The sequence below is a fragment of the Abrus precatorius genome, unplaced genomic scaffold (assembly GCF_003935025.1).
Source record: "Abrus precatorius isolate BTA unplaced genomic scaffold, Abrus_2018 Scaffold9, whole genome shotgun sequence".
Taxonomy (NCBI): domain Eukaryota; kingdom Viridiplantae; phylum Streptophyta; class Magnoliopsida; order Fabales; family Fabaceae; genus Abrus; species Abrus precatorius.
Window position 1 is genome coordinate 27,369,626 of NW_020874439.1, and position 26,891 is coordinate 27,396,516.

Below are 26,891 nucleotides of genomic sequence, written 5' to 3' on the forward strand. Positions count from 1 at the left end.
GTTTTTTGTTTTTTTAAATAAAACTCAAAAAAATTTACCAAAAAATCTTTAAAAAAAGAAAAAAATAAATATATATTTATTTATTTATTTATTAAAAACTAAAATCTGTTTGCCTATTTAATAATATTTTTTAACTAAACGGATTGAATTGCTTCATTGACCAAGTTTTAAAACTTTAAATATTGGCATTAAAGTGTTTGTTATAGTTTTATTTTTTTTATCTAATTTAATTTAAATTTGATTTGAGTTACACACTTAGATGTGATAAGTCTATTATTAAATATTTTTTATATACATAAGGATTCAAACTTAAAATTTTATTTAAATAAAAATAAATTACTTGTTAATTAGATTAATCTCCGTTGAATGTTATAGTCTAATTTATCTTCTTAAAGCGAAAAAAATGTGTATTCTATTCACTATCGTAATGTTACTTTTCTATTTTATTATGTCTTATAAAAACTTAGAGTTTTGACCACTTATATATATATATATATATATATATATATATATATATATATATATATATATTTATAGAATTATATTTGTATTTATCTTAACTCAATTATAGATTAAACAGGCTGACTAGCTTAAGTTCATATATCAATTTTTTTTGCACCTAATGTTGATCGCACGTAATAAGGGAAATATTAGTCCATGTAATTAGTAAAGAATAAATAAATATAAAAAAAAAACCTGTAAGTCACTTTACTCTATTTATTATCCAAATAGTAACATATTTTTTCATTTCATTGTAACATTATAAATAATAAAATAAAATATTTTCTTAATTATATTTTACTTTACTACATTCCATTTAAATTTATTCAATTTCATTTTATCTTCCTTTATTAGTCTAAACATAATATTATGCTTTTATGTCTCACAATTTTATGTGATAAGAGGACAGGTTCAGATTCTTATACACGTTAACAAGAAAATAATGATTGGATTATAATTTTTATTGGCATGATTAATAGAATTTAAGTTTTAAAAATATATATTTTAAAAAAATTCAACAAATTTTTAAAAATTTAAAATCAATAAAATCAAGCACATGATATATTATATATTTAACTTGAGAATGAAAAAATTAAATATTTTTTTAACTTAGTCATATGTCTTTTTCTGTGTGACGCGTGATTTTAAAATTAGTATATCCAAGTTATATTTTTTTTATTTTATAATTTAAATAAACAAATTTAATAAGATAATTACATATCATTTGAAAATTAATTTTTATTGGTTGTTATTGTTTAAATTTAAAACTTTAAATGCATATATTTTGTATTTTAATTTTTTTTTAAATAGTTCTTTATTTTTTTGTTTAAAAGAAAAAGGGAAAAATTGACTAAGAATGATAAAAAAAAATAACTCCATACCTTTATGCAACAAGGCTATTTGACAGGTTACAGGAAACATTTGAAATAATCATAAGGCGTTGAGCTTGGGAAGTATCTTTTCGAGTCAAGTGATCAACATAAAAATTTTCTTGCCTAAACATATGATGGAGTTACATGGTCCAATTTTGAGCCAATAAATCTCTAATTGTGTATACAAGCACATGATAGGTGTGGTGTTTCGAAGGAGAATTAATCAATTTCTTCACCTCTAAACAATTGGAATAACAAATAACCTTGCAGTGTCTAGTATTTCAAGCTATGTTTAGTCTATAACACACAGCAAATAACTTAACGATGATGTTATTAATAATGCCTAAGTTGTCTTAAAAGCCTTGAATCCGCCGACCATCTAAGTTGTAAAATAAACTGTCAAAACTAAAGGATCATGGACTATATAATGAATTGTCATCTATATTCATGAGAATGATGCTTTATCTCGATTGAAGCAATCAAGTGAGGATAAAGTTATGGAGAATTAGCCAAATGAAAAATTTTATACATTAAATATGTAATTTCCATATCCAACTCCACTTTCCTTGTTGGGGAGTAACTGATTGTTTGATAAGTCAATTAGAGCTACTTCTCATAGAGTCCTGACATCTAAATTTTAGCCCCAAATCCAAGTGTCCTCGCTATTACCATGTAAGCAATGGAAAAGTGGATAAATAATGTCTTTCACCCCATCTCGTACGTACTTCAACCATAAACTACAATTAACTCCACAATCAATCTGACACACAAATAAGCCTAACAAGGAACCATTTTTTAAACCAAAAAAAAAGAGGAATCATTACTTAGCTGAAAGGTGAAGCCATGACGAGGAAATAGAAGAGTTAGTTGAATTAATTGCCATACATCTGAACCGTTGTTTTTTTCTTTTAAAGGGAAAATCATCTTTTAAGTGATATTTACTAATCATCAATCTCACCTAGCGCTTGTCCTTGTTATGTAACAGTTGCCACACAAGTTTCTCGGGCCTAAATGAATCGTCTAACATCAATGTCAATCATGGAGCACATATTGGAAGGTAACCAAATGTTTCACATTGTATAGATAGGTATCAAAGAAATAACAGATTTGGCTAGAGTAAGACACCCTACTTTATTCAACAAATTCAACTTCCAACTAGCCCAGCTGTATATTAATTTTCTCCATGATAAAGAAAATATCCTCTCTTCGAGCTCTCCCTTGAATGATAGGAAAATCCAAGTAATTACCAATCTTTGTTGTAAAGTTAGTCAAGTTTGTCTTTTTTGTGTTGGAAACAGACCTAGAGCAATAAACAATATTTTTGCAAATTAATCCTCAATCCAAACACATGGCAAAATCTCTCAATTTCCTTAAAAATTACCATGATTTGAGAAGACTTGACTTTGACAAACAATAACAAATCAACAAAAAGCATCTGAGATAAGGGGACTCTCTTTGGCAACATATATGAACTACCAATTACCATTTTTTATTTATCTTTTGATGAAATGAACTAGTCTCTCCATACACAAAACAAATAGGTATGGAGACATCGGGTCCCCTTGGTGCAAGCCCCTTAAAAGCTAGAAAGGAAGCAGCTTTCCCCATTTCAAAGCAAGCTCATTAGAAGCAGAAGATACGCAATGCATAATCAATTTTATGGTATAGGTAGAGAACTCAAACTCCAATATCATATTTCTCAAGAATCTTCAATCTACTTTGTATACATCTTTTCAAGATCAAGCTTGAACCCTACGTCTTCAATCTTTCTCTTTGTTCTAGACATGGAATGCACAGGACAATGACATTATTTGATGTACTTCCATAAGGGATAAAACTACTCTGAAACAGACCTATAACATCGGCTAGATGCAACCTTAACTTGTTAATTATTACCTTTATACTAATTTTAAAGATAACATTATAATGGCTTATTGGTCTCAAGTTTTTAAAATAATAAGGTTGATCAACCTTAAGAATAAAGATAATTAGAATTTCTGCTAAAAAGGTATAAAACTTGCTCTTTTGAAAGGTATGGGTCACTAACCTCCACACATCATCTCCAATAGTTTCTCAGGTGGTTTTGTAGAAAATAGTTTGAAAATCATCTGGGTCAAGTGCCTTAAAGAGTTGCATGAAATTCAATGTTAAGAAGATTTCCTCCTTATAGGTTTTGAAAGATTTAGGGTTGCATCACTTTTAAGCTTCGGGAGATCCTGTAATGAATTATGTAGTTCAATATTCTCTCTAGAAGAAAATAAATTTTTAAAATATTGAATCACTTCTTACTTCAAAATAGAGTTCTTTATACACCAAATCCTATTAATAAGGCATTGATTTGTGGTTTGTGTATGGAAGAAAATTGTGTTCTTGTCATAGTATTTAATCCATGTTTCTCTAGATTTTTGAAATTAATTTTTTTTTATTCAAGATTTTATGGTATTCAGCTTGAAGTTTTACTTGAGGGTTGCAAGGTGAATGTAAAAAATATTCTCCAAGCTTATCTAAATGTCATGAATTCTACCCTCAAGAATACATTTGTTTTAGAAAATGTTTCCAAAAGCCTCCTATCAAACACCTGTGAAACATCTCTAACAGCTTTGAGAGTACTCACGACATCATCATGGTCATGTTCATTCCAAGTGATAGACGCTAAGTTGAAATACTGGTCATGAGAGATAAGTGTTGAAGAGGGAATCTCTTTTAATATTGTGATTTGGATGAACGGGAGTTCATAGAAGGTAAGTGAGAGAATTTTAATGGGTGTGAAAAATATATTGTTTGGTTTACAAGTTACAACGAGAGGGGATGAAAAACAAAACAAAAAATTTATTATGATATATTTTAATGGTTAATTATAACTATTAATTAGGAATTAGCTTATTTAAAATAGAAAACATGTAAAGTAAAAAAGTGAAACTGATTTAAATTAAGGTATTTTATAACGATATTTAACTTTAAATTAATAGCAGATAACTTATTACCATTTCACTAATAATATTTTTTTAATTAATCTAAAATAATATCTCTCTTCAAAATCTTTTCACTCTTGAATGGGAGTTAAAGTTGAGTAAAGATTTTAGTCGCATTCCCTCCTCTTCATATTTTCTTTAAAACACTGAATCAATTCTATTAAAAAAATAAAATTTTTATATTAAAAACTGATCAAACTAAAAATTAAAAAGATTATATTACATGCTACAGTTCTGTTTAAATTTCAAATCCTATTATTAAAATCGAATCAAATTAAACTTAACTGCTGTTATAATATATTTAAATATTTGTATATAAAATATTTTTTCTTAATTTTAGTATAATAATGAACAAGTATACAATACATTACTTCGATCTGAATAAGTAATTTTGTTTATTTCATTTTTTAATTTATCTAAGCATTAATAATTTTACTCTATTTTTACATTTTTTTTCCTTTCATATTTCTTAGTCTTCTAATTCTTTTAACTGTACAGAAAAAAACCTTAAAAGGTGCGAACAAATTAAAAATTAACATTAGCTTAAACCTGGTGTGTGAGGGCTGCAAGTGAGAAAGAAATTTGAAACGCAGTGTCTATGACAAGAAAAAGACGAAGAAAGGAGTTGGAGAAGGAAGAAGTGATAAGATAAAGGGCACAGCAAAAGCGCCAAAGAGTGATGAAACCAACCTATTGGGCCTTTCATTCTCCAAAAAACAGTAAGACTGCTTTCTTCCTTCCCCCTCTTCTATTCTGCAAAAACAAAGTTCCAATTCACTTTCGCTGTTCTAATAATTAATTAGGGTTTTCATTATCCCGATTTTAGATCCACGAATTGTTATTAACAACTACTCAACTTATCCAAGAACCGATTTCAGCCGTGACTGAGATCGAGGTTTAGATTTCAGAACGATGAACAACAACAACAACAACAACAACAACAACAACAATCACCCAGCGAAGAATGCTGCAACGCCGTCGTTTTTTAGCAATCCCGGTGCACCCTCCATTCCCATGAACCACCCAACACCACACCTTCTGTCACAGTCACAGCCTCAAACACAAGGTGGGGCTTCTCACTTCCACGGTCACTTTCAGCTTTCACAGCCCCAAACCCATGTGGTTGCACAACAACCACAGTATGCGCACCCTCAAGTTAACCAATCACACAACAATGTTAACACTAATGTGGCTACTTCTGGTGTTGCAACTACAACTACTACTACTGCTGCTGCAACTGCAACTGGAACTGCCAAGCGTGCAACTCAGAAACCGCCTTCGAGGCCCGGTGGTTCATCCAATGCTGCACAATCCTCTGCCTTTAAGACCATGGAACTTACCGTGGCTCCTCCGCGGAAGAAGAGAAAGTTTCCTGAGAAGTTGATACCGGAAAAAGTGGCTAAACTTGTGCCTGAGTCTGCTCTTTATGCTAAGTTGATTGAACTTGAGGCTCAGATAGATGCTGCTTTGGTTAGGAAGAAGAATGATGTGCAGGAGGCTGTTAGAAACCCTCACTGCGTTCGGAAAACGCTTCGGATTTATGTTTATAATTCCTTTTCGAATCAGGTTAAAATGGATGGTGTAGAGGAGCCTTCTTGGTCACTCAGGATCACTGGAAGGATATTGGAAGATGGTAAGGATCCGGTGGCAGCAGGAATTTCGCAGGGGGAAAATCATAAGTATCCGAAGTTTTCAGCTTTCTTCAACAAGATTACCATATACTTGGATCAGGGGTTCTATCCAGACAATCATGTTATTGTATGGGATAGTGCTCGTTTGCCTCTCCAACGAGATGGTTTTGAGGTGAAGAGGAAAGGAGACAAAGAATTCACTGCAGTAGTTAGAATAACGATGAATTATTCACCTGAGAAGTTTATGGTTTCAACACAACTGTCCAAAGTTTTAGGAATTGAGTTTGATACTCGGGCTAGGATCATAGCTGCTCTTTGGCATTATGTGAAGTCCAAGAAGCTACAGAGCCCAAATGACCCTTCATTCTTCATGTGTGATGCCTCTCTTCAAAGGGTGTTTGGGGAAGAGAAAATGAAATTCTCTGTGGCTTCACAGAAGATATCACAGCATTTGTCGCCGCCACAGCCTATACACCTGGAGCATAAAATCAAGCTTTCTGGAAATTGTCCAGCTGGAACTACGTGTTATGATGTGCAGGTTGATGTGCCTCTTCCACTAGAGAAGGACATGTCTGCATTCTTGAAAAGCACTGACAGGCACAAAGAGATTGATGCTTTTGATGAAGTGATTCGGGACTCCATAAAGAAGATCAACGAACACCGTAGGAGGCGGGCATTCTTTCTTGGCTTTAGTCAGTCTCCAGCAGAGTTTATTAATGCTTTGATCACTTCTCAGAGCAAGGATCTAAAGCTTGTTGCTGGAGATGCTAGCCATAATGATGAAAATGAACGACGATCTGAATTCTACAATCAACCATGGTATGCATGATGCTACTTTTCCTTTGTGTGTGTGTTTTGCCTATGACCTTAATGTTGGCATTTGTTTGCTAAAATTGAGAGTTGAAGAGAATGACAACCTTTGATGCCGGCAGTTCAAAATAGAAGCTGTGTCTGTGTCAGACACTAAGTTTAGATATGGTGCAGCACTTTACACTTCGCACTCTCGCTATTTTAAGTGTCTATTCCATGCTTCTTAGATGGTAACTATTAGTAATAGACTATTACTGATAGGAAATGGACAAGGATCCTCCCCAATGAGCAACTTTCCATTTTAAAGTACCATATTCTGACTTTTAAAGAGTTCTGTTTGTGCTCTGATGATGCATACATTACAGAGACTGCGAAGTGTCTTAAGTCTGATTTGGGGATAAAGGCAATGCCGTTAGGGGATGAAGATTTAGGACTCATTTGTTTGTGTATTTTTTTGAGGGAAAAATGTTTTCAATAAAAAATGTTTAAATAATTAAACAAGTTTTTTTCTCTAAGTTAGAAAGAGTAAATTCTAGGGGGGAAATATCATGAAAGTGCATTTTTGCAAAGCTTATCTTAATAGACCTGTGAGGAACCTTGCTCCTTTGGGTGTTCATAATAACTGAGCGACAATGAAGAGTAAAACTGGAAGATATGACTATTCGATGTTTTGGATGTTTGTTCGTTTGATGTAATATTGGCCTTTAAACATATTATAGGGAAGATTTCAAAAGCTGTTTCTAATTGGTTTGTGTTCTTTTATTGATATTTCCAGGGTTGAGGATGCTGTCATTCGCTACCTGAACAGGAAAAATGCTCGAAGTGATGCTCCTGGAAGCATCTGAGAGAAAATTGTGGATTTTTTAGGCGGGGAGGGGGTTACTTTCTGATATCACTGGAAGGTGTTGTTCCAACATTCCTAAATCTTCTTTCCCACCCTTTTTTTTATTTTTTGGGGGGTAGAGTATCAGCCGAGTATATTGACCAAGAATTCTGATGGCTCCTAGCTCATTTTTGGAGTCCTTCAACCATATCTGTATCTATTGATTCTCATCTACTATTCTTATCACCTATTCCAGTATGGTAATATGAGCCAAGAGCGATGAGCTAAAGCTTTTGTAGCATCAGTTATGATCTTCATAATGATATATTAATGTTATGGATTAGAGATCTACCTTGTCGCTTTTTGAGGTATGGAAAGTATCTCGTGTGGCCACTGCACTTCAAGAAGCTACGTTTTACTGTATTGACTTAGATGTATAATTATCAATTTGTTCTCCTCTCGGCCATCAGACACTTAGTTGTCTCTGATAGTAATGATTTAAAACAAATTCATGGCTCTAATTTTGATGGGTTAGCAATAATTTGAATGTTTCACACTGCGCATGTTTATTGAAATGTCTGTTTGGATGGAATGATGCTTCTGTAAATGTGTTTGAATGATCAGTTTGTCACTCGCCGATAAGAGTATATAAATCAAATGCGTTTGTTCTCTTAGGGTATTTCCAAGAACAGTGAAGTGTAAACATTGAATGCTCTATGCTAGTTCTCCTCTTCCTTAATTTGAATAGAAACTAATTGATACTTTTAATATGGAATTTGGTGTGTTCTTACGGATTCGGATTCTCTCCAAGTAAGAATTGGACTGTCCAATCAAAATTCTGTATTTACTTAAGTGAATTTTACAAAATAAAATAAAAAATTCGCAAAATTAGTTTATGTCAAAAAAATTCATTCAATCAAATCTATTAGCATCTAAACCCTAAACCTTAAAAGATGAAAACAAAGGAAAGTGAATAGGAAAATAAAGAGTTGCTTTGTCAAGTGAATCATTACAGAAATGATGTTGATGAAATGGTGCTCAAAAAGGATAACATTAGAAAGGGATTCGAAGAGGAGAAAAAGAAAGTGAGTAACTTGATGTATATTGGTAAATTGTTTAAGCAAATTTTATTAATTTATGTGAATTTGTAAGTTTTCTGTTATTTTGTTAAATTTACTTGAATAAAATTTAATTAAACGAATTTCAACTCAACGGTCCAGTTTTCATTATAACAGAATCGAAATTCGTGGTCATACTAGGCATTTGGTAATAATGCTGCTAATTGTCATTGTATTTTTAAAATACATCCATAGTTATGCGGATGCTTTGTTGAGACTAAATTCTTGAGTTAGTTTTCAAGATTATACAAGTTGTATATTTTACTTCTTGAAATTTTAATTACTCTCCATTAGCTTTTAACTACAAAATGTCATTCATGATAGATTTTTTGGTGTAAAATGCTACTAGTAAAAGCTAAAGTTAAAAAGACTTGAACGAATGACTTTTCGTTAAGTTGGAAACTGGCAATATTTTAAAATTTCAGAAATTCAAATACCTGAACTATATAATCTCAGGACTATTTTAATTGTTTACTCCGTTAAGATGTAGATAAGGAAGGGTAGGAGTAGCTCGAATGTGAAAAGCTATTCCTCCAAACATAAAATTTATTCTCCCTCACATTAGAGGGCAAAGAAAAAAAGATTGACACGTGTCAAATTACATATATACTATAAACGTAATATAAATTAATACTATTTTTCATAAAATCTTTCTTACTTTTTTTTACTACAAATCCTTAAACGTTATCCGTATAAAAAAATCTACATCAAGTCATGATAATGGACCCGTGCATGTCAATATGTTTCAACTCTTGTCTAATAGGTGATGCTTGCCCCGTTAATTATACCTGCGACTCTCGAACAAAAAAAATATTTATACCAGTGGCGGTCAGAGATGGACGCAAAGGATTCGAAGCCTTCCCCTCTATAAGTGGATACGCACATCTATCCTTTTCAAACCCCATGGGGATTAAAGAATCTTTTACATTGAGAAGCCCATTTTAATTATATTATATATTAGTGCACGACGTCAAACATATGAAAATGATTAGTACTTCTTTCAATTAATTCTGAATTTTTTGTTACAACTAGTTCTGAAAAATTGATTATAAGAACATTAACATGCAGACAAGGAAGTTAGTCCATTCTTGTCTCTTCTGCTATTTTTGTCAATTTCCTGTACCTTTGCCATTCCAAACTGGTTGATGTCATATTTTCCTTCTGTGTAATATGAAACAGCAGTTCATATAATGCACGGCCTCACAAGAGACATAAATATTGATCTTAACATTGCAGATTACAATTTTCGCACTTGAAAATAATGACCACTTAATCCACTTTGAAACATGATAGATTTTCCCCTTTCAGAAGAGTGCTAACAATGCAATATTTTAACACTCTAAAATACACTACTATTAATTGAATCGATCACAATTTTGTTATTTGAAAATTGTATCCATCTCTCTCTATTGACATTCATAAATTTTGAAAAAACTTGTTTAATACTTGTCAAGATGAGACGAACAAGGTTCATATGACCTTGCTATTTGAAATTTTTTGAATTCGGTCTGAATGAAAACCCTATAAATGCAAACAAATCTCGACACTGTTATTCATAATGCAGGAAAACACAGTAATAAAGGTTAACATATAACCTCATCACGTCTAACTTAACGAGAGATGGAATAGAAAAGGAAAAGTGACATAAAAGCTGGCACACAAATTTTGAAGAACATATAATTTTAATGATTATAAACGATTGAAGAAAGGGAATGCAACTTGGAAGCCACCATTGATGAACTAATCGTGCAATTGACCTCTATGATACACACAAAAAACGAAACATAATGCCAAAACTCATCATACAGTAGAACCAAAACGATAATAATCAACTGCAACTTCAATTTCACTAGGTTTATATCAATATTAGGTTCCAGATCCTAAGTTACATTATACACTAACTACTCGTACACTGGATGCTTAATGAGGAGCGTATTCCTTCCACCATGCTACGCTTAACCATTTGCATCTTTTAGACGTGCAATAAGCTCCTCCTACAGATTTTATTTCACGTACAAAAAATATGAATAAAAATGACGTAAGATTAAACACTTTGGCAACAATTAATCATGGATCATAATATACCACGTGATAACCATTACAACATTTTGATATGAGCCACCAGTAAGCAAAATAATATCGAGCAAACAAGAGGTGGTCTTCCATATGCCTATATGTATATGCTATCTCAATGCAACTTCTGTACGCATGTATGTTAAAATTGTAGGAATACTTGCCTTCTTTCCTTTGGTTGAAAGACCTCTGGCTTTCAAAAGAGCTCGAAGCCTCTCTACAGTCAGGGTGTGGAAGTCCCTACTGGGTGTTTGACTGTTTGATCCCTCTGCATGATTAAAAGCCGTTATATGACAAAATAGATCCATAGTGGAATAAAACATGTCCGGCCACCTTAATTAGGCTATTACCAAAATTAGGAACCATTACTATGATGGCTTGAACGTACAGCCACAACTCAAATCCTTGTCTATCACAACTTACCGGAGTTAAGCTCAAGAGGCTGCTATACTTACCTTGTTTACATCATTCTTTAGTCTCTGTTCTTTTTTCGAAAAAATTTAAATTCTTGGCTCTATAACTTTTAGTTATATAAAGAAATGAAACATGTAAGCACAACTTGATAAGAATGTCTATATCAAAAGCAGGGACATCTCTAGGATGAAAAACATGTACGTCAGGAAAAGAATAACATGTTGCACATGGAAACACAAAGATGTGTGTATATATATGAAAGGTTAAGCTCATGTATCAAATCAATGAGTAGAAATCTGACTTTTATTATATTTTTCAGAAGGTTAAGCAATTTGAGGTCTTTCTGAAGAAAATTTACAATTTTAATTTATAAGCACAGCACAACACCAATGACCATACCATGGTTATTTTTCAATTTCTTCCTAAACTACTCATAAATACAATTCCTTTCAAGAACATATCTTAATACACCAAACCAAAGATGATTTGGGTTGTATTATTTAAAACATTCCTAGAATTTTGGATCCAACGTGCACCTTGTTGACATGTCATTTAAAAGCAAGCTATCAAATGACAGTTTACAATTATTTCTGAACATCATCACATTCCTATGTTTTTTCTTTCACTTTATAAACTGCTAAATAATACATACCTTACTCTAAGTTAATACACATTATGAAACATGCTTTTGCTATCCATAAAAAAATTGACTGAAAAATGTATTTTGATGTATTTAAAATGTGAGCTTAATGTGGACGCCTGAACACATATCAGATTGAATGACATATTCAAAAGTGGCCAAGAGAAATGAGTCCTGTTAGGAAGATGAACTAGTAATCTCAAGAGAAAAAACAAACTGTTATGAGTCACACATTGAGTAGAATAAGATGCTCAATGTGGTACTTAAACCTTGAAGTTCTCCCACATATTGGACGAGTCTTTTGGGTTGAGCTCCCTTCATGTGCTTAAGTCATAACAATTGGTGCTTTAATTAAGAGTTGTTGGACTACGGAAAGGGCTACCCATAGGTTGGATTAAGGCACAATGTGCCAAATACTGATAGGTAAGTGGAGCCACCAAAGGGGAAATGGCTACCATTGGGTCAGTGTCCATAGAGTGAAAGCCGCCATGGATGTCAACTCTTAAAGGGGATCCAATATCATGAGTCTCACATTGAGTGGAATAAGTCGCTCAACATGGTATTGAAGCCTTAAAGTTCTCCCATCTAATGGACTAGTCTTTTGGATTAGCCTTGAAAGTCAGCTCTTAAAGGGGGCTGCAATTTTATGAGTCCCACATTGCATAGAATAAGATGCTCAATGTAGTACTCAAGCCTTGAAGTTCTCCCATCTATTGGACTAATCTTTTGGATTGCGCTCCCTTCATGTGCTTAAATCATAGCATAAACATTCTTATCATCAGGAAAACGTGTGTGCATGTAGGGGAGTAGGAATTTACAACAAAATTCTTTAAATATGTTTTAGTCTTCATCCAATGCTAACACGTTATGAAGTTCATACAAACCCACCTTGTCGAGAGTTTATTTGACTATTTGTTTTCTTGGCTGAAGCTCTGCTATCCAAAACCTTCTCAGCAGTCCTGATAAAGAGTTTGATGAGACAGTGTTCAATAACATATGAGTGAGATAAAATTTAAAAAATATAGACATTAAAGAATTAAAGAATGGGAGACAGGCGCCATAGCTTATTCACAAGTTACCAAACAGTTCTAAGTTTTCCTCAGAGAGAAAAATGCCAGAAAATTATGGAAAATATTGCACATAGATCATATCATAGTCATACACTTGAAATATCACTCTTCACAAAAGGTGTGAATAATACCTCTTTTTTGAACCATCAGATCCATCCTTTGAGCTGGAATCACCCCTTTGTTTCTTGAGTGTGAGTGATCTAATCAGTATGTTCTGTTGGTTTGTCTTAATATGTTGACCTTCTGGATAAAAAGGGGAGTCAAAATCTCCATTTTACAATAATTTTCTTTTCAAGAAACCAATAAAGAGATAGCTAAAATCAATAGGATGAGTTTATATCGTGGCATTATGACCAGAAGGATGGCATGAACTTTTATCCATCATCAAATAATTCCGTAATTTGCACAAATTACAATGTAGGAACAAAATTTCAATTACTTGATCCATTTACAAAATGAATTATGAATCTTTTAGGAAAACTAAATGTTTGGATTAGCTATTTTTCAGGGAAATAATTGCTTATTTTTCAAAATCTATCTCACAAAGCTGCTAAAAATAAGCAATTATTTCCTTTAAAATAAGTTAAACCAAACATGTATTAAGATGATAAAGGCATAAGCAAACTTGAAAAAGTAGACAGAACATTTTTTTAAGCATAAATTTTTACAGTGTAAGAATTCTCTAAATTAAGACTACTAATCAAAGAATAATTAAGCAGCAATAAATATACTAAACTCTAACATGACAAATACACAGTGAACTTACAAATTCAAATATAGATTATTTTCATGATAAAGTTGCAGTCAATGATCATGCCACTATAAGTAAATTATGTGTAAACGAACACCATTTGAATCTGGTCCAGTACAATATTCAATATGGATGAAAAATAACCATTCTTCTAACTCTGGTAATGAGAGGGAAACTTGTGGCTAAATAGTACATCATTCTAATAATTATATAGCGTAACAGGTATCTCTAGGAAAGAGAGAATTCTGGAAGAATAAAAAGCTGTTACAATATGATTTACAAATTGCAACAGCATGTTGAAATAACCTAAGATAATGAATGAGAAGACCTGGTGGTGAGGAATCATGGTCACACACATAAACCCGCATCCCGCCCTGCACAATCAGAAGATCAAATTCAAACCTAATGTCTCTCAAATAAACTCATAAAAATGCTACAAGATAATACTTCATCCCATGAATCCGAGGTAATAAAACCCTACTACAAGTTTTAAAAAAAAAAAAACACTACTAAATGTAGAGCTTAACATAAAGCATGTGCAAAATAGTAAGCAGGGTAAAAGTAAAAAATCACTAGCTATTTACATCCAAAGGAAGAAGGCTCATCCGGCATACAAGGCTTCTATTCTACCATAATCACACATTACCGGCTTATTCAACAAGGAATCCAAGCTTAAGATAACGGTAAATGAAGATTGAAATAATGTCTGTTATAGATAATATCTGAATGAAACTCGAATTCACTTTGAAGTAAGGTAATAATTTTGATACTTCACATGTGAAAAAAAATTCCTTACAAAAACCTACACCGTCCTCTCAATCTTTACTGCACAACCAGTCACGGACCACTGTCCTGTCCATAGTGATCCTAGCATTTCGTTTGACTAGAAAAGCTAAGTGACCTTAAAATTCCATAAACTAAAAGTATAAAAAAAAAATACGGTGAACGTAAAAGACATCGACACGATTAACATAAAAACCTAGAACAATAAATTGAACAGTATCGTCAGTGCTTCCATAAAAGATGGAAGAATGTTCTAGAAGCATAGATCGAAACAATCACAGTGAATGTAGCTAGGTTTAAAATCGCTAATCGAAACAATCACAGTGAATGTACCGGATTGGAAGAGATGACGGTGGACGAGAAGTGGCCTCGAGAGGGAAGATTGGCGAGGAATGAAGAAGCTCCTCCGGAAGAAGAAGGGTTTGGTGCATCCATTACCATAAAACTTTCTCAATCGCAGTCGAGTGAAGAGGACTTGGCCTCTTTTTTCTTCTTCGAAGTGTCGCACTTGAAAGCTTAAGCGACGCCAACACCGTAACTTTCTTTCCCACTGCTTTATATATGTGTGGACCAAGAAATGGAAGGCCAGTGGACCTTGCAATATTTGTGGACTCTTCCTTTGACAAGGGGTGCCATTATGTGCACATTGCAACTCTTGATCTTGCTATTTTCTTCATATTTTTTTAATAAAGAGCACTTTATTCTGAATGATATGTACAAAATTTAGATGCAATGTTATACGTGTATTTTATATTTTTTTTTTTTGATAAAATTAGAGATTGATTTTAATAACATGAAAATTTTTAATGCTAATTTTTATTATGATAAACAAAATGTTTATTCCAATTTACTCAATAAAATTTAGAGTTTAAATTTTTAAAAATTGAATTTGAATTAAATTTATACATTTTTAACTTGATATAGTTAAGTTTGATATAAATTTAAAATTTAATTAATTAAATAGCATCTAAAAATATTTTTTTAAATTATTCTTTATAAGAAGAATTGTTTATTTTAGTATTAAAAAATTTTATTTTCTTAAAAATAGTAGTTGTTATTAATTAAAAGTCATTATAAATGACAACTAAATAAACATTATTTCGTATAATACTTGTCACGTAGTATTCTAGCTTCAAGTAGGGTAGGATTTTAAAAAATATACATTCTTAAAATTAGTCTTTATTAAATTTTTGTTTTGATTTTAATTTTATAAAATTTTATTTTTAAATAAATTTTATTGTTATCTCTTAAATTAACATTTTTAATTTAAATAATATCTTATACTTTATATTTATTTTAAAAATATTTATTGAAGTAATGTTATTTAATGTAAAAATATTATTTTTAAAATAAATTAAAAAAAGGTTGTATTATGTAAACTAAGAAAGCTTATTTGTATCCCCTTGAACATATAATTCAATTTTAAATCAACTAAGATAACGTAAAAAAATTTCATTACGTGTGAAATAGAAACATTTATTCTTATTTTGTTTAAATTCATTTTAAAAAATACAAATATATTTCTCATAGCAATAAAAATAGGAGAATTAGAAAATCCTCAAATGTTACATGTAGATAAATTTTAATAATGAAATATATTTTTTTGATGTAAACTATTTTATTTAAAATTTTACATGACTAAAACTAAAACTAAAACTAAAACTAAAAATAATAATAGGAACTAAATTTTTTAAATTTTTTTTTAAAGATTAATTACTTATTTAAATATTATGTGTAAAGTTAACATTTCATATAGCTAATATTACATGAAATATTGTTTGCTTAATTTAGATATAATGACTTTCAATTAACGATAAAAACTACTTTGAAAAATATTATTGGATTAAAACCAACTAAAATTTTTACAATAAGAGTATATTTTATTTTATTTTTTAATCAAATTTGGATATTTTGCAAGCCCTATTTAAATCTATATTTTTTTTTTACTTGACCTACCGCTGCTCAATAGGTTAAATAACCATTTTCCAGGCTTTAATTTTTATTATGCTTGTTAAAAAAAACAATACTTACTACGATCTTTTTTACAAAAATATTTAAGAGTTTTTTTTCTTAAAAAAATTGTTGGTCTTTTTTCATAAAACACAAACTTCACAACAATATATATAAGCCAATTATTTTTTACATCAATTCAATTATATTTTGTCACTGGAGGTGCAACCATATAGAGAAAAAAAATAGTATTTTGATATAAAAACAAATAGAACACTTAATATCGCCATTAAACCTAAATGTTGAATAGTCAATTTGATAGAACTCAACTAATGGATTCATTAGAGTAGGTAATAGACAATAAGGTATCTTCAGTAAAACTAATCCCGCTCACGATTTGTGTCTATTATTGCCTCAAGAGAATTTGTATATAACAAGGTTCAAACACAATATCTCCTTATATTTATTACAGTATCTATTATATAACAATAAAATAATACCATATTTTTTAAACATATGTTACACTCTTAAAGAACAATGCATTGACAGAAACAAGTGCTAATTACTGAATTTAGTACCTTTTATAATATTATTTTTGTTGAAATTTCTAATTACAATAAATAATTATCATTAGTTATGGTAATAAAATTTTAACAAATTTTGTGACACAATTAATATATTATTTATTGACCTTGAAATAATGAATTAAATTTATCAACTTGTGTAAAAAAAAAAAAAAAACTAAGATAGTAAAAGGCATTTTCACATGTCTGATTAGAAGTGTAATATGTAAGGATTGGTTGAGTTTAAGGGGGAAAAACTTTAAACCAAATAATAATTTTTGAGCTTTTTTTACTTCTATTTTTAAAAATAAAATTAATAATGATCTTTCTAAATCATGTTTAGAAAAAGAGAAATAAGTCCGAAACAAATGTAATATGTAATTTAATTTCGAATTTGTTTCTTAAGGTTAACATGATAACACGTGGGGGTCATGCACTCATCAATATATAGGTATGTTAAAAGTTCAAAAACAAAAAAGTACCCAAATAAAAAGAAAATAAGGAATGATAAAAAGATGAAGAAAGAGTGACAGCCATAGGAGAAAACAGTCTATTGAGCAAAACTGGAGCCAATTTTTATCCCATGAGCACACATTTTAGGATTACTTCGTTGGAGTTTTTAGTAGTAAACATTAACCTATAGCATAAGCAAGACAATTAAAAAACACAATAAAAATTTAATTAAGAGAAACAATATTAATGTCTCTATAGTAAAAAAATGATTAAAAGTTCTAAAAACCTCTTAAAAACATCTCTAAAAAATACTGAAGAACCGATTAATGGAAAGTAAGTGATACCATATGATATTGCCTGAGTCTCTAGGGAAACTCACCACAAATATATGTCTAATACCAATTAAAGAAAAAGTTTTGCCCTCAGTTTTTTTAGCAAGTAAGATTATGATTTTCCCATTAAATAACTATTTGAAAAGTGTTTATTCTTTTCCTTTTTCAAAGAGAATGTTTAAAAATCACTTAATAAAATATCTTACAAAATAAAAAAACCAAAAACAGAACCAAATGCACCCTCTGGTCTTAGTTCAAGTCTTGCAAAAAGCAACTTGTGATCTGAATCTTTCCAAAGCCTCGGAACAATTGAGGTAAATTTATTGGTAATTTTTATAGTGTTTTAAAGATTAAGAGAGTATTTTCATGAATAATTATAACCACTGGTATTATATCACTGATATGCATGAATATACCTATCCTGATCCACAACAAATTGATTCCTCTTCAATCAAATCCGAAATGAAGCGAATCTTAGTATTATAAGAGAAACATTGCTTGCAACATCTCTGACTACATCCATCGTTGTCATGTCGCGACAATCATTGACCTAAGGATGCAGGGGGTGACAACAATTCCAAGTAGTTATTTAATGTTCTTTTGTATAACACTATTTAAGTACTTTATTGTTATTTGCATAATTATTTTGCAATATATTTTTATATCAAGCAATTTGTTTTAGGGATGAATGTATATGCATGTGTCACATATTATAATTTTTGTTTTTTATGGACAAAATGTATGTTTGCAGTATGCAAATTACGAATAACACAGCAATTAAGAGCCTGTTTGTTTAAGTAAGTTATCAGAATTTATACAATAATTGAGGTTAAAAACTCTGTCTGAACAGCATTCTTTAAGAGGAAGGAAAAAAATCAATTCTATACAAAATTTCATTTGACTTATAATACAAACAAACTACAAGGCCATCATCAACCGGTAAATTATACTTGTATTTTCAAATAAATCCCAATTGTTTCTCCTTTTTCTAATCGTTTTCTTATGTTTTAAGTTGTCGTATATAATATTTAATTTTTTAATTTATACAACATTATATATGGTAAAAAATAAATATATATTTTTTTAAAATTTTAACATTTAATAGTATTAATGCATTAAATTATATTAAATTTTATATTTTTATATAAAAAATTATATATTTTTATATAAAAAATTATCAAGTCCAATGTCACACAAACTAAAAAATTGTTGAATATTATATGAGTGTATTTAATGTCCCAAATCAGTCTTTTTTATTAAATAATTTTAATAATCACAAAATAAAAGACTAATTTATAATAAATTTTATATATCTAGAGATTAAATTGTAGACAAGTAATGTTTTAGAGGCCAAATCAAAATAAAATATTATTTTAAGAATTAAATTGTACAATTATTTAAAAATAGATTATAATTTTAACTGATTAAAAATTATTGTTAAAATAAATTAATAATTTATGTCTTGTTAGAATTTAACTCGTTTTAAAAAATAAATTTAAATACTATTTTATTGCTGTAGCTAGTCAAATTACTTTAAATAGTTAATTTGACCAATTCGCACATCTCCGTACAATAATCAAAATCATTATTACATGAAAATAGCTTTAACCTTAACAAAAAATCATAGCATATGAGTAGCAGGTAGCACGTAACTTCAATCGTCAATTCATCCATATCCACAAACTAGTCGCATAGATGTCATTGAATTTAGGTCTTTTTATTCTTTTTATTTTATATTTTTAATATAATAATATGATTCTAATAAAAATATAGTTTTTTTTGTCAAAATTAATTAATAACTTTATAATCAATGGTGATATTTATTTTAAAAAGTATATTTAGTTATAACTTTAATTTTTCATTTAAAATATTTAATATTTAAATATTTACATAAAATATTATACACTTTAGTCATTTTATAAAAAGTTGTTTTCGAATTAATTATTATTAAATTTGATTTTTATATTTGATATTTTTTCCTATCTTAATATTTATATAAAAAAATTTATGTTTGAATTTGTATATATGATATATTATTTAGATACTTATTATTAACTTCTGAAAGAAGAGTCGTGATGAAGAGACGGTCAAACGAGAGGCGTGAGGTGGTCTTCCAACATTCTCTCTCCATATTACTTTATCACTTTTTTAAAAACTTTTAAAATTCACATAAAAACTATCATGTCATTGTCGAATGATCAAGTAAGGATATTATTTCTTTCTCATATAATTGCTTGACACATCATCTCCACATCAGAGAAGCCATGTCACATCAATAAATTTTGTAATCAGTAAGATACAACGTAAACCTACCTAATGGTTAGATTACAATAGGAAGTGATAATCATTCTTTAAAATTGTAATAATCCCTTTTAAATATAAAGAAATGACAACTAAATAGTAAAGTGGGGTGGGAAGCAAGATCTATTGGTCTTGATAGGTGTTGCGAATGGCTATGACGAGCAAGATTTGTTTGGCAGTGTATGTCAATAACAAAGAGGGCGTCGAGTGTTGGAGATAGGGTTGGGTAATGGGTGGGTCTAGATTAAAATTTGAGTCCCCTTGTTTTTTGGATCACATTTATGAATTATTACATTAATAAAGCAAAAATTAGAGCACAAATAGATAAAGATAAAAAAAAAAACTAAGAATACAATAAGAGGTGCTAGAAAAAGGAAATAAATTAAGAAAGAGATGAACACTATTAAAGAAAAAAAATTATTGGAGATGGACACTTTAAAGATGCAACTACGTTAGGGGTGAGGAAAAAAATCCAAAATTTATAGTCCAAAACCATAATCTAATCTAACTAGATTTAAAATTTTAGATTTTTAATAAAAAGAGATGTCAAATCCATGATAAAATAGAATTTAGATATATTTTTATCTAATTCATTAAAACTGGATTTATTTTATAAAAACTAATTTTTTTTAAAAATTTGATTTAACAGACAATGACAAAAATACAAAGGTAACATGACAAATATATTTTTTTCTAGGCGCAATATTCTAACTCATGTGAAAATCCATTTAAAAAAATTTCTAGATAATTAGGAAATGGTAAAACATAACTATTTTTGCTAAAAGCCTAAATTTTGTTTTCATGATTTGCTACCTAATTTTTCGTGCATTTCATAATTATTATTAAATTTAAGCTATTAGTTTATTATGATATTTTTTATATATATTTTTAAATATTATTAACTTTAGTATTTCTATTAGTTAAAATAAGAATCGATCCAGCAGAACCACTATCGTAATAAATAAGTATTCTTTGTTTTAAATAACTTTTTAAAGTTATATTTGAGATTAAAAAAATAAATTAAAGTAACTTTTTTTAAAATGTATTATTAACCAAAATTAAATTTATAAATTAAAATGTTATAAAATCAAGCTAAATGTTCAACCAAACAAATTATAAAATATCACAAAACGAATATTAATAAAGAGACATCTAGAATTAAGAGATTTTTTAAAGAAGTTATAAAAATGTATAGGAATTGTCCGTACATGAATCTATAATTGTATCTACTTTACTAATAAAATTTAAAATATAATTATATTAAAAATATTAAAATATAATAAATATTATTAAATTAATTATTATTATTATTGTTTTTATATTTATATTTATTTTAAAAATTTTAAAATATAATAACATAATAATTTTATCATCATTTATATTCTTAATTTTTATTTTTATAGATTTTAATTTAAATTTTTTATCATAAATTCTGTTTATTAAAAACAAGTTAAAAATAATAATAAATATATTATAAACTTCTATAAAATATAATATAATTAATAAATATTACTAAAATCTTCTTAAAACACGTTAATTTAATGTAATGATATGTACAATTAAATTTATTAAATAAAATAAAATAAAATAATTTAAAATTTAATCTGTATAATTAGTTTGTGTGATATATAAATGATAAAAAGTAAAATATATGTAAATATTTATTAATTTAATATAATATTAAAATAAGAATAATTATATTATTAAAGATTAAAATATATAAAAATATAATTTTATATTAATTATTATAAAATTTAAATATTTTAAATATAATAATTTAATAATAACATAAAAATTATTTATAGTATATTTTTACTAGATTTAAAATCGATTTTAAACTAAATCCAAATTTTAAAATTAACTTTAAACCAATTTTAAAAAAACTAAAATGAATTAGTTCAAAATCCAATTCATATAATTAAATTTTAAATAGATTTAAATTAGTTTTTTAAAAATTTAATCCATACACACCACTAAATAACGTCAACATTAAAATGAAGGAAAATTAGATGGTTCATGAACTATGAAAAGAAAGAGAAAATCAAGTTGAAAACAAGTTAAAAGACAAGCAAATGATCTAATAGGAAAAAAAAAAAAGGAAAATAGTTTCACTATTAAGGCTATTGGTTGCTTAAATATTGCAAAATATAAATAATTAATATATTACAAATGAGTCCTACAAAACAATTATAAAAAAAACATATCTATGCAACTTATCAAAATTGCATGATTAAAGTTGTTCTGATTTTTAATTTTTTAAATAAATAAATAAAAATTAGTTTTTCCTATTTTTTTTATCTTTTTGGACAATACGTTAATTTTTTTACTTTATGTTTACTCAATTCCTCTCATTATTATCTTTTATATTTTTTTTATTTATCTCTTATCCAAACAAAACATAAGTATGAACACTTTAACAAGTATTTGTAAAAAAAAAAAAAAAATATTTTCAAGTTTACACTTAAAAACATAATTTAAAATATTATTAACTTCAGACTGAGTTTAAATACCTTAAAAGTAGTAAATTGTTATTAAAGTAAACGAGTTTTACTAATCCAAAATCCAAACACACCTGACATATTAAGGTTCATATAAACGATTATTGTGTTTTAGAATTAAAAATGTTTCAGCCTTAAGATTGATTACCAATAAGTGATCACTAGCACGCATTGTCCCTTCCTATCCTATGGGCGCGCAAAGCATTCCCCGGCTCACATTAGTGCGGCACACCCTTGTGGCCCATAGCAAAAACCGGATACCAAATGTTTCCATAAATAATACATATTTGGATAAGCATAGCGAATAGTAAGGGCGAACGTACCCATTTATGTTGACCGCTAGTGTACATCACGCATAATATGTATCATTATCTCAGCCGTACATTTTTGTTCAGATCAATGAGTCAATTTAAATTATAAAAATCTAACGGTGGATTACTCAGGTGTAGGGAAGTTAATTTGTAATGGGTTAGTAGATTAAAGATCCTATTTTTTCAGTTAATTATGAGAATGTGTTGGAGAATAGAGATCTTATTATAAGCATGTCAGCATTGCAGTTACAGAGAGAAAGAGAGAGAGTAATGGCATTGGCAACAATGAGAGACAGTCCACGGAGCCCAGAAGCGAAGCTGGGGATGCGAGTGGAGGATCTATGGGACGTTCAGGAGGCACAGCTAAGTCCTACTGAGAAGCTCAACGCGTGCTTTGAAAGCATCCCTGTTGCTGCGTTTCCTTTGGCTCCGTCAAACCAAGGTAGTGAGTGATCAATGAGTTTTATTGACATATTCAACATTGATCAATAAAATATGCCAAGGGTGATTGAATAACGATGGAAAAAAGTGATTTTTATTCTACCCAGATGTAAATTGATATAGTATTTGATGGTTGATATTCGTTTTATTTTTTTTAATCTTATGTGATGGTATGTGAAGTTTATTGTTTGTCTCTTTGGGTTTAGTTCTAAGCATGTAATTCTTTTTTTTTTAATTTTGTGTTTAGAAATTGAGATAAAATCAGACGCCACCTTAGCTGAAGCTGTTAAGATACTGGCACATCACAACATTTTCAGCGCACCTGTGGTGGATGTTGACGCGCCTGAAGATGCTAGTTGGATTGACAGATACATTGGAATTGTTGAGTTTGCTGGAATTGTTGTTTGGATTTTGCATCAGGTTAGACATGTGTCAATAACCATTTCAATTACTCTTATTCGGACAGAGATAACGTTTCAGAAAAAAAATAGGGGAGGGGAGGAGCGCACATATGAATCTGAAACTTATGGTCACCTTTTTTTTCTTTTTCTGCTTTGTTTAATTCAAAAGATATCGAATTGAACCTAGTACAACTATTATGTTTAATATGAATGTACTATTTGGTATGTGATTAGTGGTGTAATGATTTGATTGTTACTACGGTATTTTCAACAAATCATGCACCGTTTGAAAAAGAATCAATTTAAAAAAGGTAATCATATTCACTTTTCCTGAAATTAACAGTAGTTACACTAACATAATTTTTAATGAAAAAAATATACACAATTCTGTTGTACTTGTCTTGTTCTGATATTTTCAAAGACATCGTACATATGGTTTGTATATAAATTTAATACATGCATGTATACTTTTTTTTTTTTTTCAAATATCGGGCATTAACTTATAAAAATAACATGTATAATAAAGAAAATAGTATTATTTTTCAATCAAGAAATGATATGATACTTGGTGCTGGTTGTTGTAGTCAATTTATTTGATGCCTCATTTTCACACTAAGCCAATGTCAAAATATTTTTGACAGTCTGAACCTACATCTCCTAAGAGTCCATCTACGCCATCCAGTGCAAGTGCTATTGCTGCTGCAGCTAATGGAGTGAGTTTTGCTTTAGAACTTGAAGCCTTAGGCCTTGGATCTGCAACAACAACTTCGGGAAACTTTTTTGAGGATCTGACTTCTTCTGAACTTTATAAGAATACCAAGGTAAGGTTGTGCATTCCTTTGTAATGTCAACCAAACAGGTTCATTTCACTCACTAACTTTTTACCAAACAGGTTCGTGATATTTCAGGGACATTCCGCTGGGCCCCATTTCTTGCTTTAGAGAGATCAAACTCATTTCTAACTATGCTCTTACTTCTTTCTAAGTACAAGATGAAGAGTGTTCCTGTGTTGGATTTAGGAGCTGGCAGAATTGACAACATTATTACACAATCTGCGGTAATTCATATGTTGGCAGAATGTGCTGGGCTTCAGTGGTTTGAAAGTTGGGGAACCAAGAAACTATCTGAAGTTGGTCTTCCCCTGGTGGCACCAAATCATATCATCAAGGTGTGTTCCTATCTTAAGTTGGAGTTCTGCATCAACTGATTGGAACTGATGTATATTAGCATCAAACCTCAACTAACAACTAAGCCATGCCATATCACAATATCCCTACCACAATATAAAATAAGATTAGTATAACGCTATACTATACTGCACAAAATTATCATACTATTCATTATTCTAACATAGTCCTTCTTACAATACACTTTGCAAACTACTATAATTTGTTAATCCTCTGACCCTCACAAATACATCCTGTGTGCATGCTTTGCTTAGGCATAATATAATGCTTTTCATGTAGGAGAAAACTTAAATAATGTTCCTTAAATACTTTTAGTGTTGTTTTTCAATCAGAATCAAAATTTCACAAAGTCTGCGTTTAAGGTTGTTGAAAATTACTAAAGTAAAACTCTAATCTAATTGAAAAAGAACACTAAAAGTACCTAAGGAACTGTACTTAAGTTTGGTTCTTTCATGTACTGTGGTTAAGACGGTGTGAATGAATCTCTTCATAGCATGGAAATGTATCAGGTATAAAGTCTCCATAATTTTAGTACACACAGAGATTAAAAGCTATCCTACAAATCTTAAATTTTTATACATATTTGGCAAATGGTCTGAACTTGGATAAGTAATTTATTTCATTTTTCCTTTTCAAGTAAGTTTGTTGATCTAGATGAATATCACAATAGATTATTTCTTTGTTTACAGATTTATGAGGATGAACCAGTCCTTCAAGCATTTAAAATAATGAGGAAAAAGAGGGTTGGAGGAGTGCCTGTGATAGAAAGAGATAGCAAAAGGGCATTTGGTAATATAAGCTTGCGAGATGTTCAATTCTTGCTAACTGCACCAGAAATCTATCATGACTATAGGTATGTTTAGATTGCCTTGCCCGTATCTTCTTTATTTTTGTTTCATTACTTACATACTCATTGGATATTCACACTATAAACAGGGCTATTACTGTAAAGGACTTTCTGACCGCTGTTAGAAGCTACTTAGAGAAGAATAAAAAAGCACTTCCAATGTTAAGTGAATTTGTTACATGCAAAAAGGACTGTACAATAAAAGAATTGATTCAACTGCTTGATCATGAGAAGATTCATAGGGTCTATGTGGTGGACAACGATGGTGATTTGCAAGGGCTAATCACACTGAGAGATATCATCTCAAGGCTAGTACATGAACCCCGTGGCTACTTTGGTGATTTCTTTGATGGTGTTCTCCCTCTGCCTCCAAACACCAGGGTTTAACAAACAAGTCATCAAGGGAGAATAAAAAGTTTTTTTTTTAAATAATTTTTTCAAGTAAAAAGGGGGAAGAAATATACAAATAGATCTATGTGCTTCTCTTCAGGGTTGAAGAGATGGGGCTTGGATCTTTGTAACGTGTAGGCAGTTTGCAAATTTTACTCAAATCCGTTTTAACAAGTGTTAAGTGAGACTCTTGTGTGTACTGTAAATTTTGGTGTAAGTGTAAGCATAAGTTTTGTCAACTCATGAAATGTATTTTCCTTTTTTTCCGCCTGCGTTTTACTCAAAAAAATAATGTTAAAATATATTAAAAATTATGATTATAGAACATTAATAACACTTTTTATTTTAAATATTTTTTATTTTAGCAATTGCCTTTAGAATAATAATCTGGTGCGCCAAATATATAACTAAATAGTATAACCCTTCACGTCTTTATAATAAGGTGGCAGAGTGTGTACAGAACGAAAACGAGGCAAATTTCTTGGAGCTTATGGAACCGCAGTTGCCGGTGACTAAGAAAAATGGACAATTTGTAACCTATCATGACGAAACAGACCCATTCTTGTTCTTGAGGGTTGATTTGGAGCGTATGTGACTTGTGTTCTTCCCAGGTAATCCAAGCAGTTGGGATTTTTCGTTTTCCATTTGTCATGGTTGACGTAAGAAGTTGATTAAAACGAATAAAAAAAAGTTGACGCTTGAAAACACAAGGAAATTAGGAAACGGGCAAAACAATCTTGTAGAAAAGTTGCACTAGGC

General features: G+C 29.8%; 3 protein-coding genes across 6 annotated transcripts; 2 read left to right on the forward strand and 1 right to left on the reverse strand.

Moving 5' to 3' along the window:
* Positions 1 to 4,885: 4,885 nt before the first annotated feature.
* LOC113850030 (SWI/SNF complex component SNF12 homolog) lies at positions 4,886 to 8,126 on the forward strand. Of its 3 annotated transcripts, none has more exons than XM_027480336.1 (3): positions 4,886 to 5,064; positions 5,172 to 6,795; positions 7,562 to 8,126. In XM_027480336.1, exons 2-3 carry the CDS (start codon positions 5,258 to 5,260, stop codon positions 7,629 to 7,631), a joined length of 1,608 nt encoding a protein of 535 aa, XP_027336137.1. In that variant the 5' UTR covers positions 4,886 to 5,064; positions 5,172 to 5,257; the 3' UTR covers positions 7,632 to 8,126. The 3 variants fall into 3 exon arrangements, with proteins under 3 accessions (XP_027336137.1, XP_027336139.1, XP_027336138.1); XM_027480338.1 differs by having other exon boundaries at positions 4,924 to 5,064; positions 5,212 to 6,795; positions 7,562 to 7,955; XM_027480337.1 differs by having other exon boundaries at positions 4,924 to 5,064; positions 5,224 to 6,795; positions 7,562 to 7,909.
* Positions 7,741 to 15,137, reverse strand: LOC113850031. 2 transcript variants are annotated; one of them, XM_027480340.1, is made up of 6 exons: positions 14,792 to 15,137; positions 14,004 to 14,049; positions 13,056 to 13,164; positions 12,743 to 12,813; positions 10,965 to 11,068; positions 7,741 to 10,721 (listed from the first exon to the last, which is right to left on the reverse strand). In XM_027480340.1, exons 1-6 carry the CDS (start codon positions 14,897 to 14,899, stop codon positions 10,683 to 10,685), a joined length of 477 nt encoding a protein of 158 aa, XP_027336141.1. In that variant the 5' UTR covers positions 14,900 to 15,137; the 3' UTR covers positions 7,741 to 10,682. The 2 variants fall into 2 exon arrangements, with proteins under 2 accessions (XP_027336141.1, XP_027336140.1); XM_027480339.1 differs by having other exon boundaries at positions 13,056 to 13,167.
* A 7,970-nt stretch (positions 15,138 to 23,107) lies between these two features.
* On the forward strand, positions 23,108 to 26,396 carry LOC113850308 (SNF1-related protein kinase regulatory subunit gamma-1). Its single transcript, XM_027480795.1, has 6 exons — positions 23,108 to 23,308; positions 23,555 to 23,727; positions 24,350 to 24,529; positions 24,601 to 24,876; positions 25,585 to 25,748; positions 25,832 to 26,396. Exons 1-6 carry the CDS (start codon positions 23,137 to 23,139, stop codon positions 26,127 to 26,129), a joined length of 1,263 nt encoding a protein of 420 aa, XP_027336596.1. The 5' UTR covers positions 23,108 to 23,136; the 3' UTR covers positions 26,130 to 26,396.
* The last annotated feature ends 495 nt before the right edge of the window (positions 26,397 to 26,891 follow it).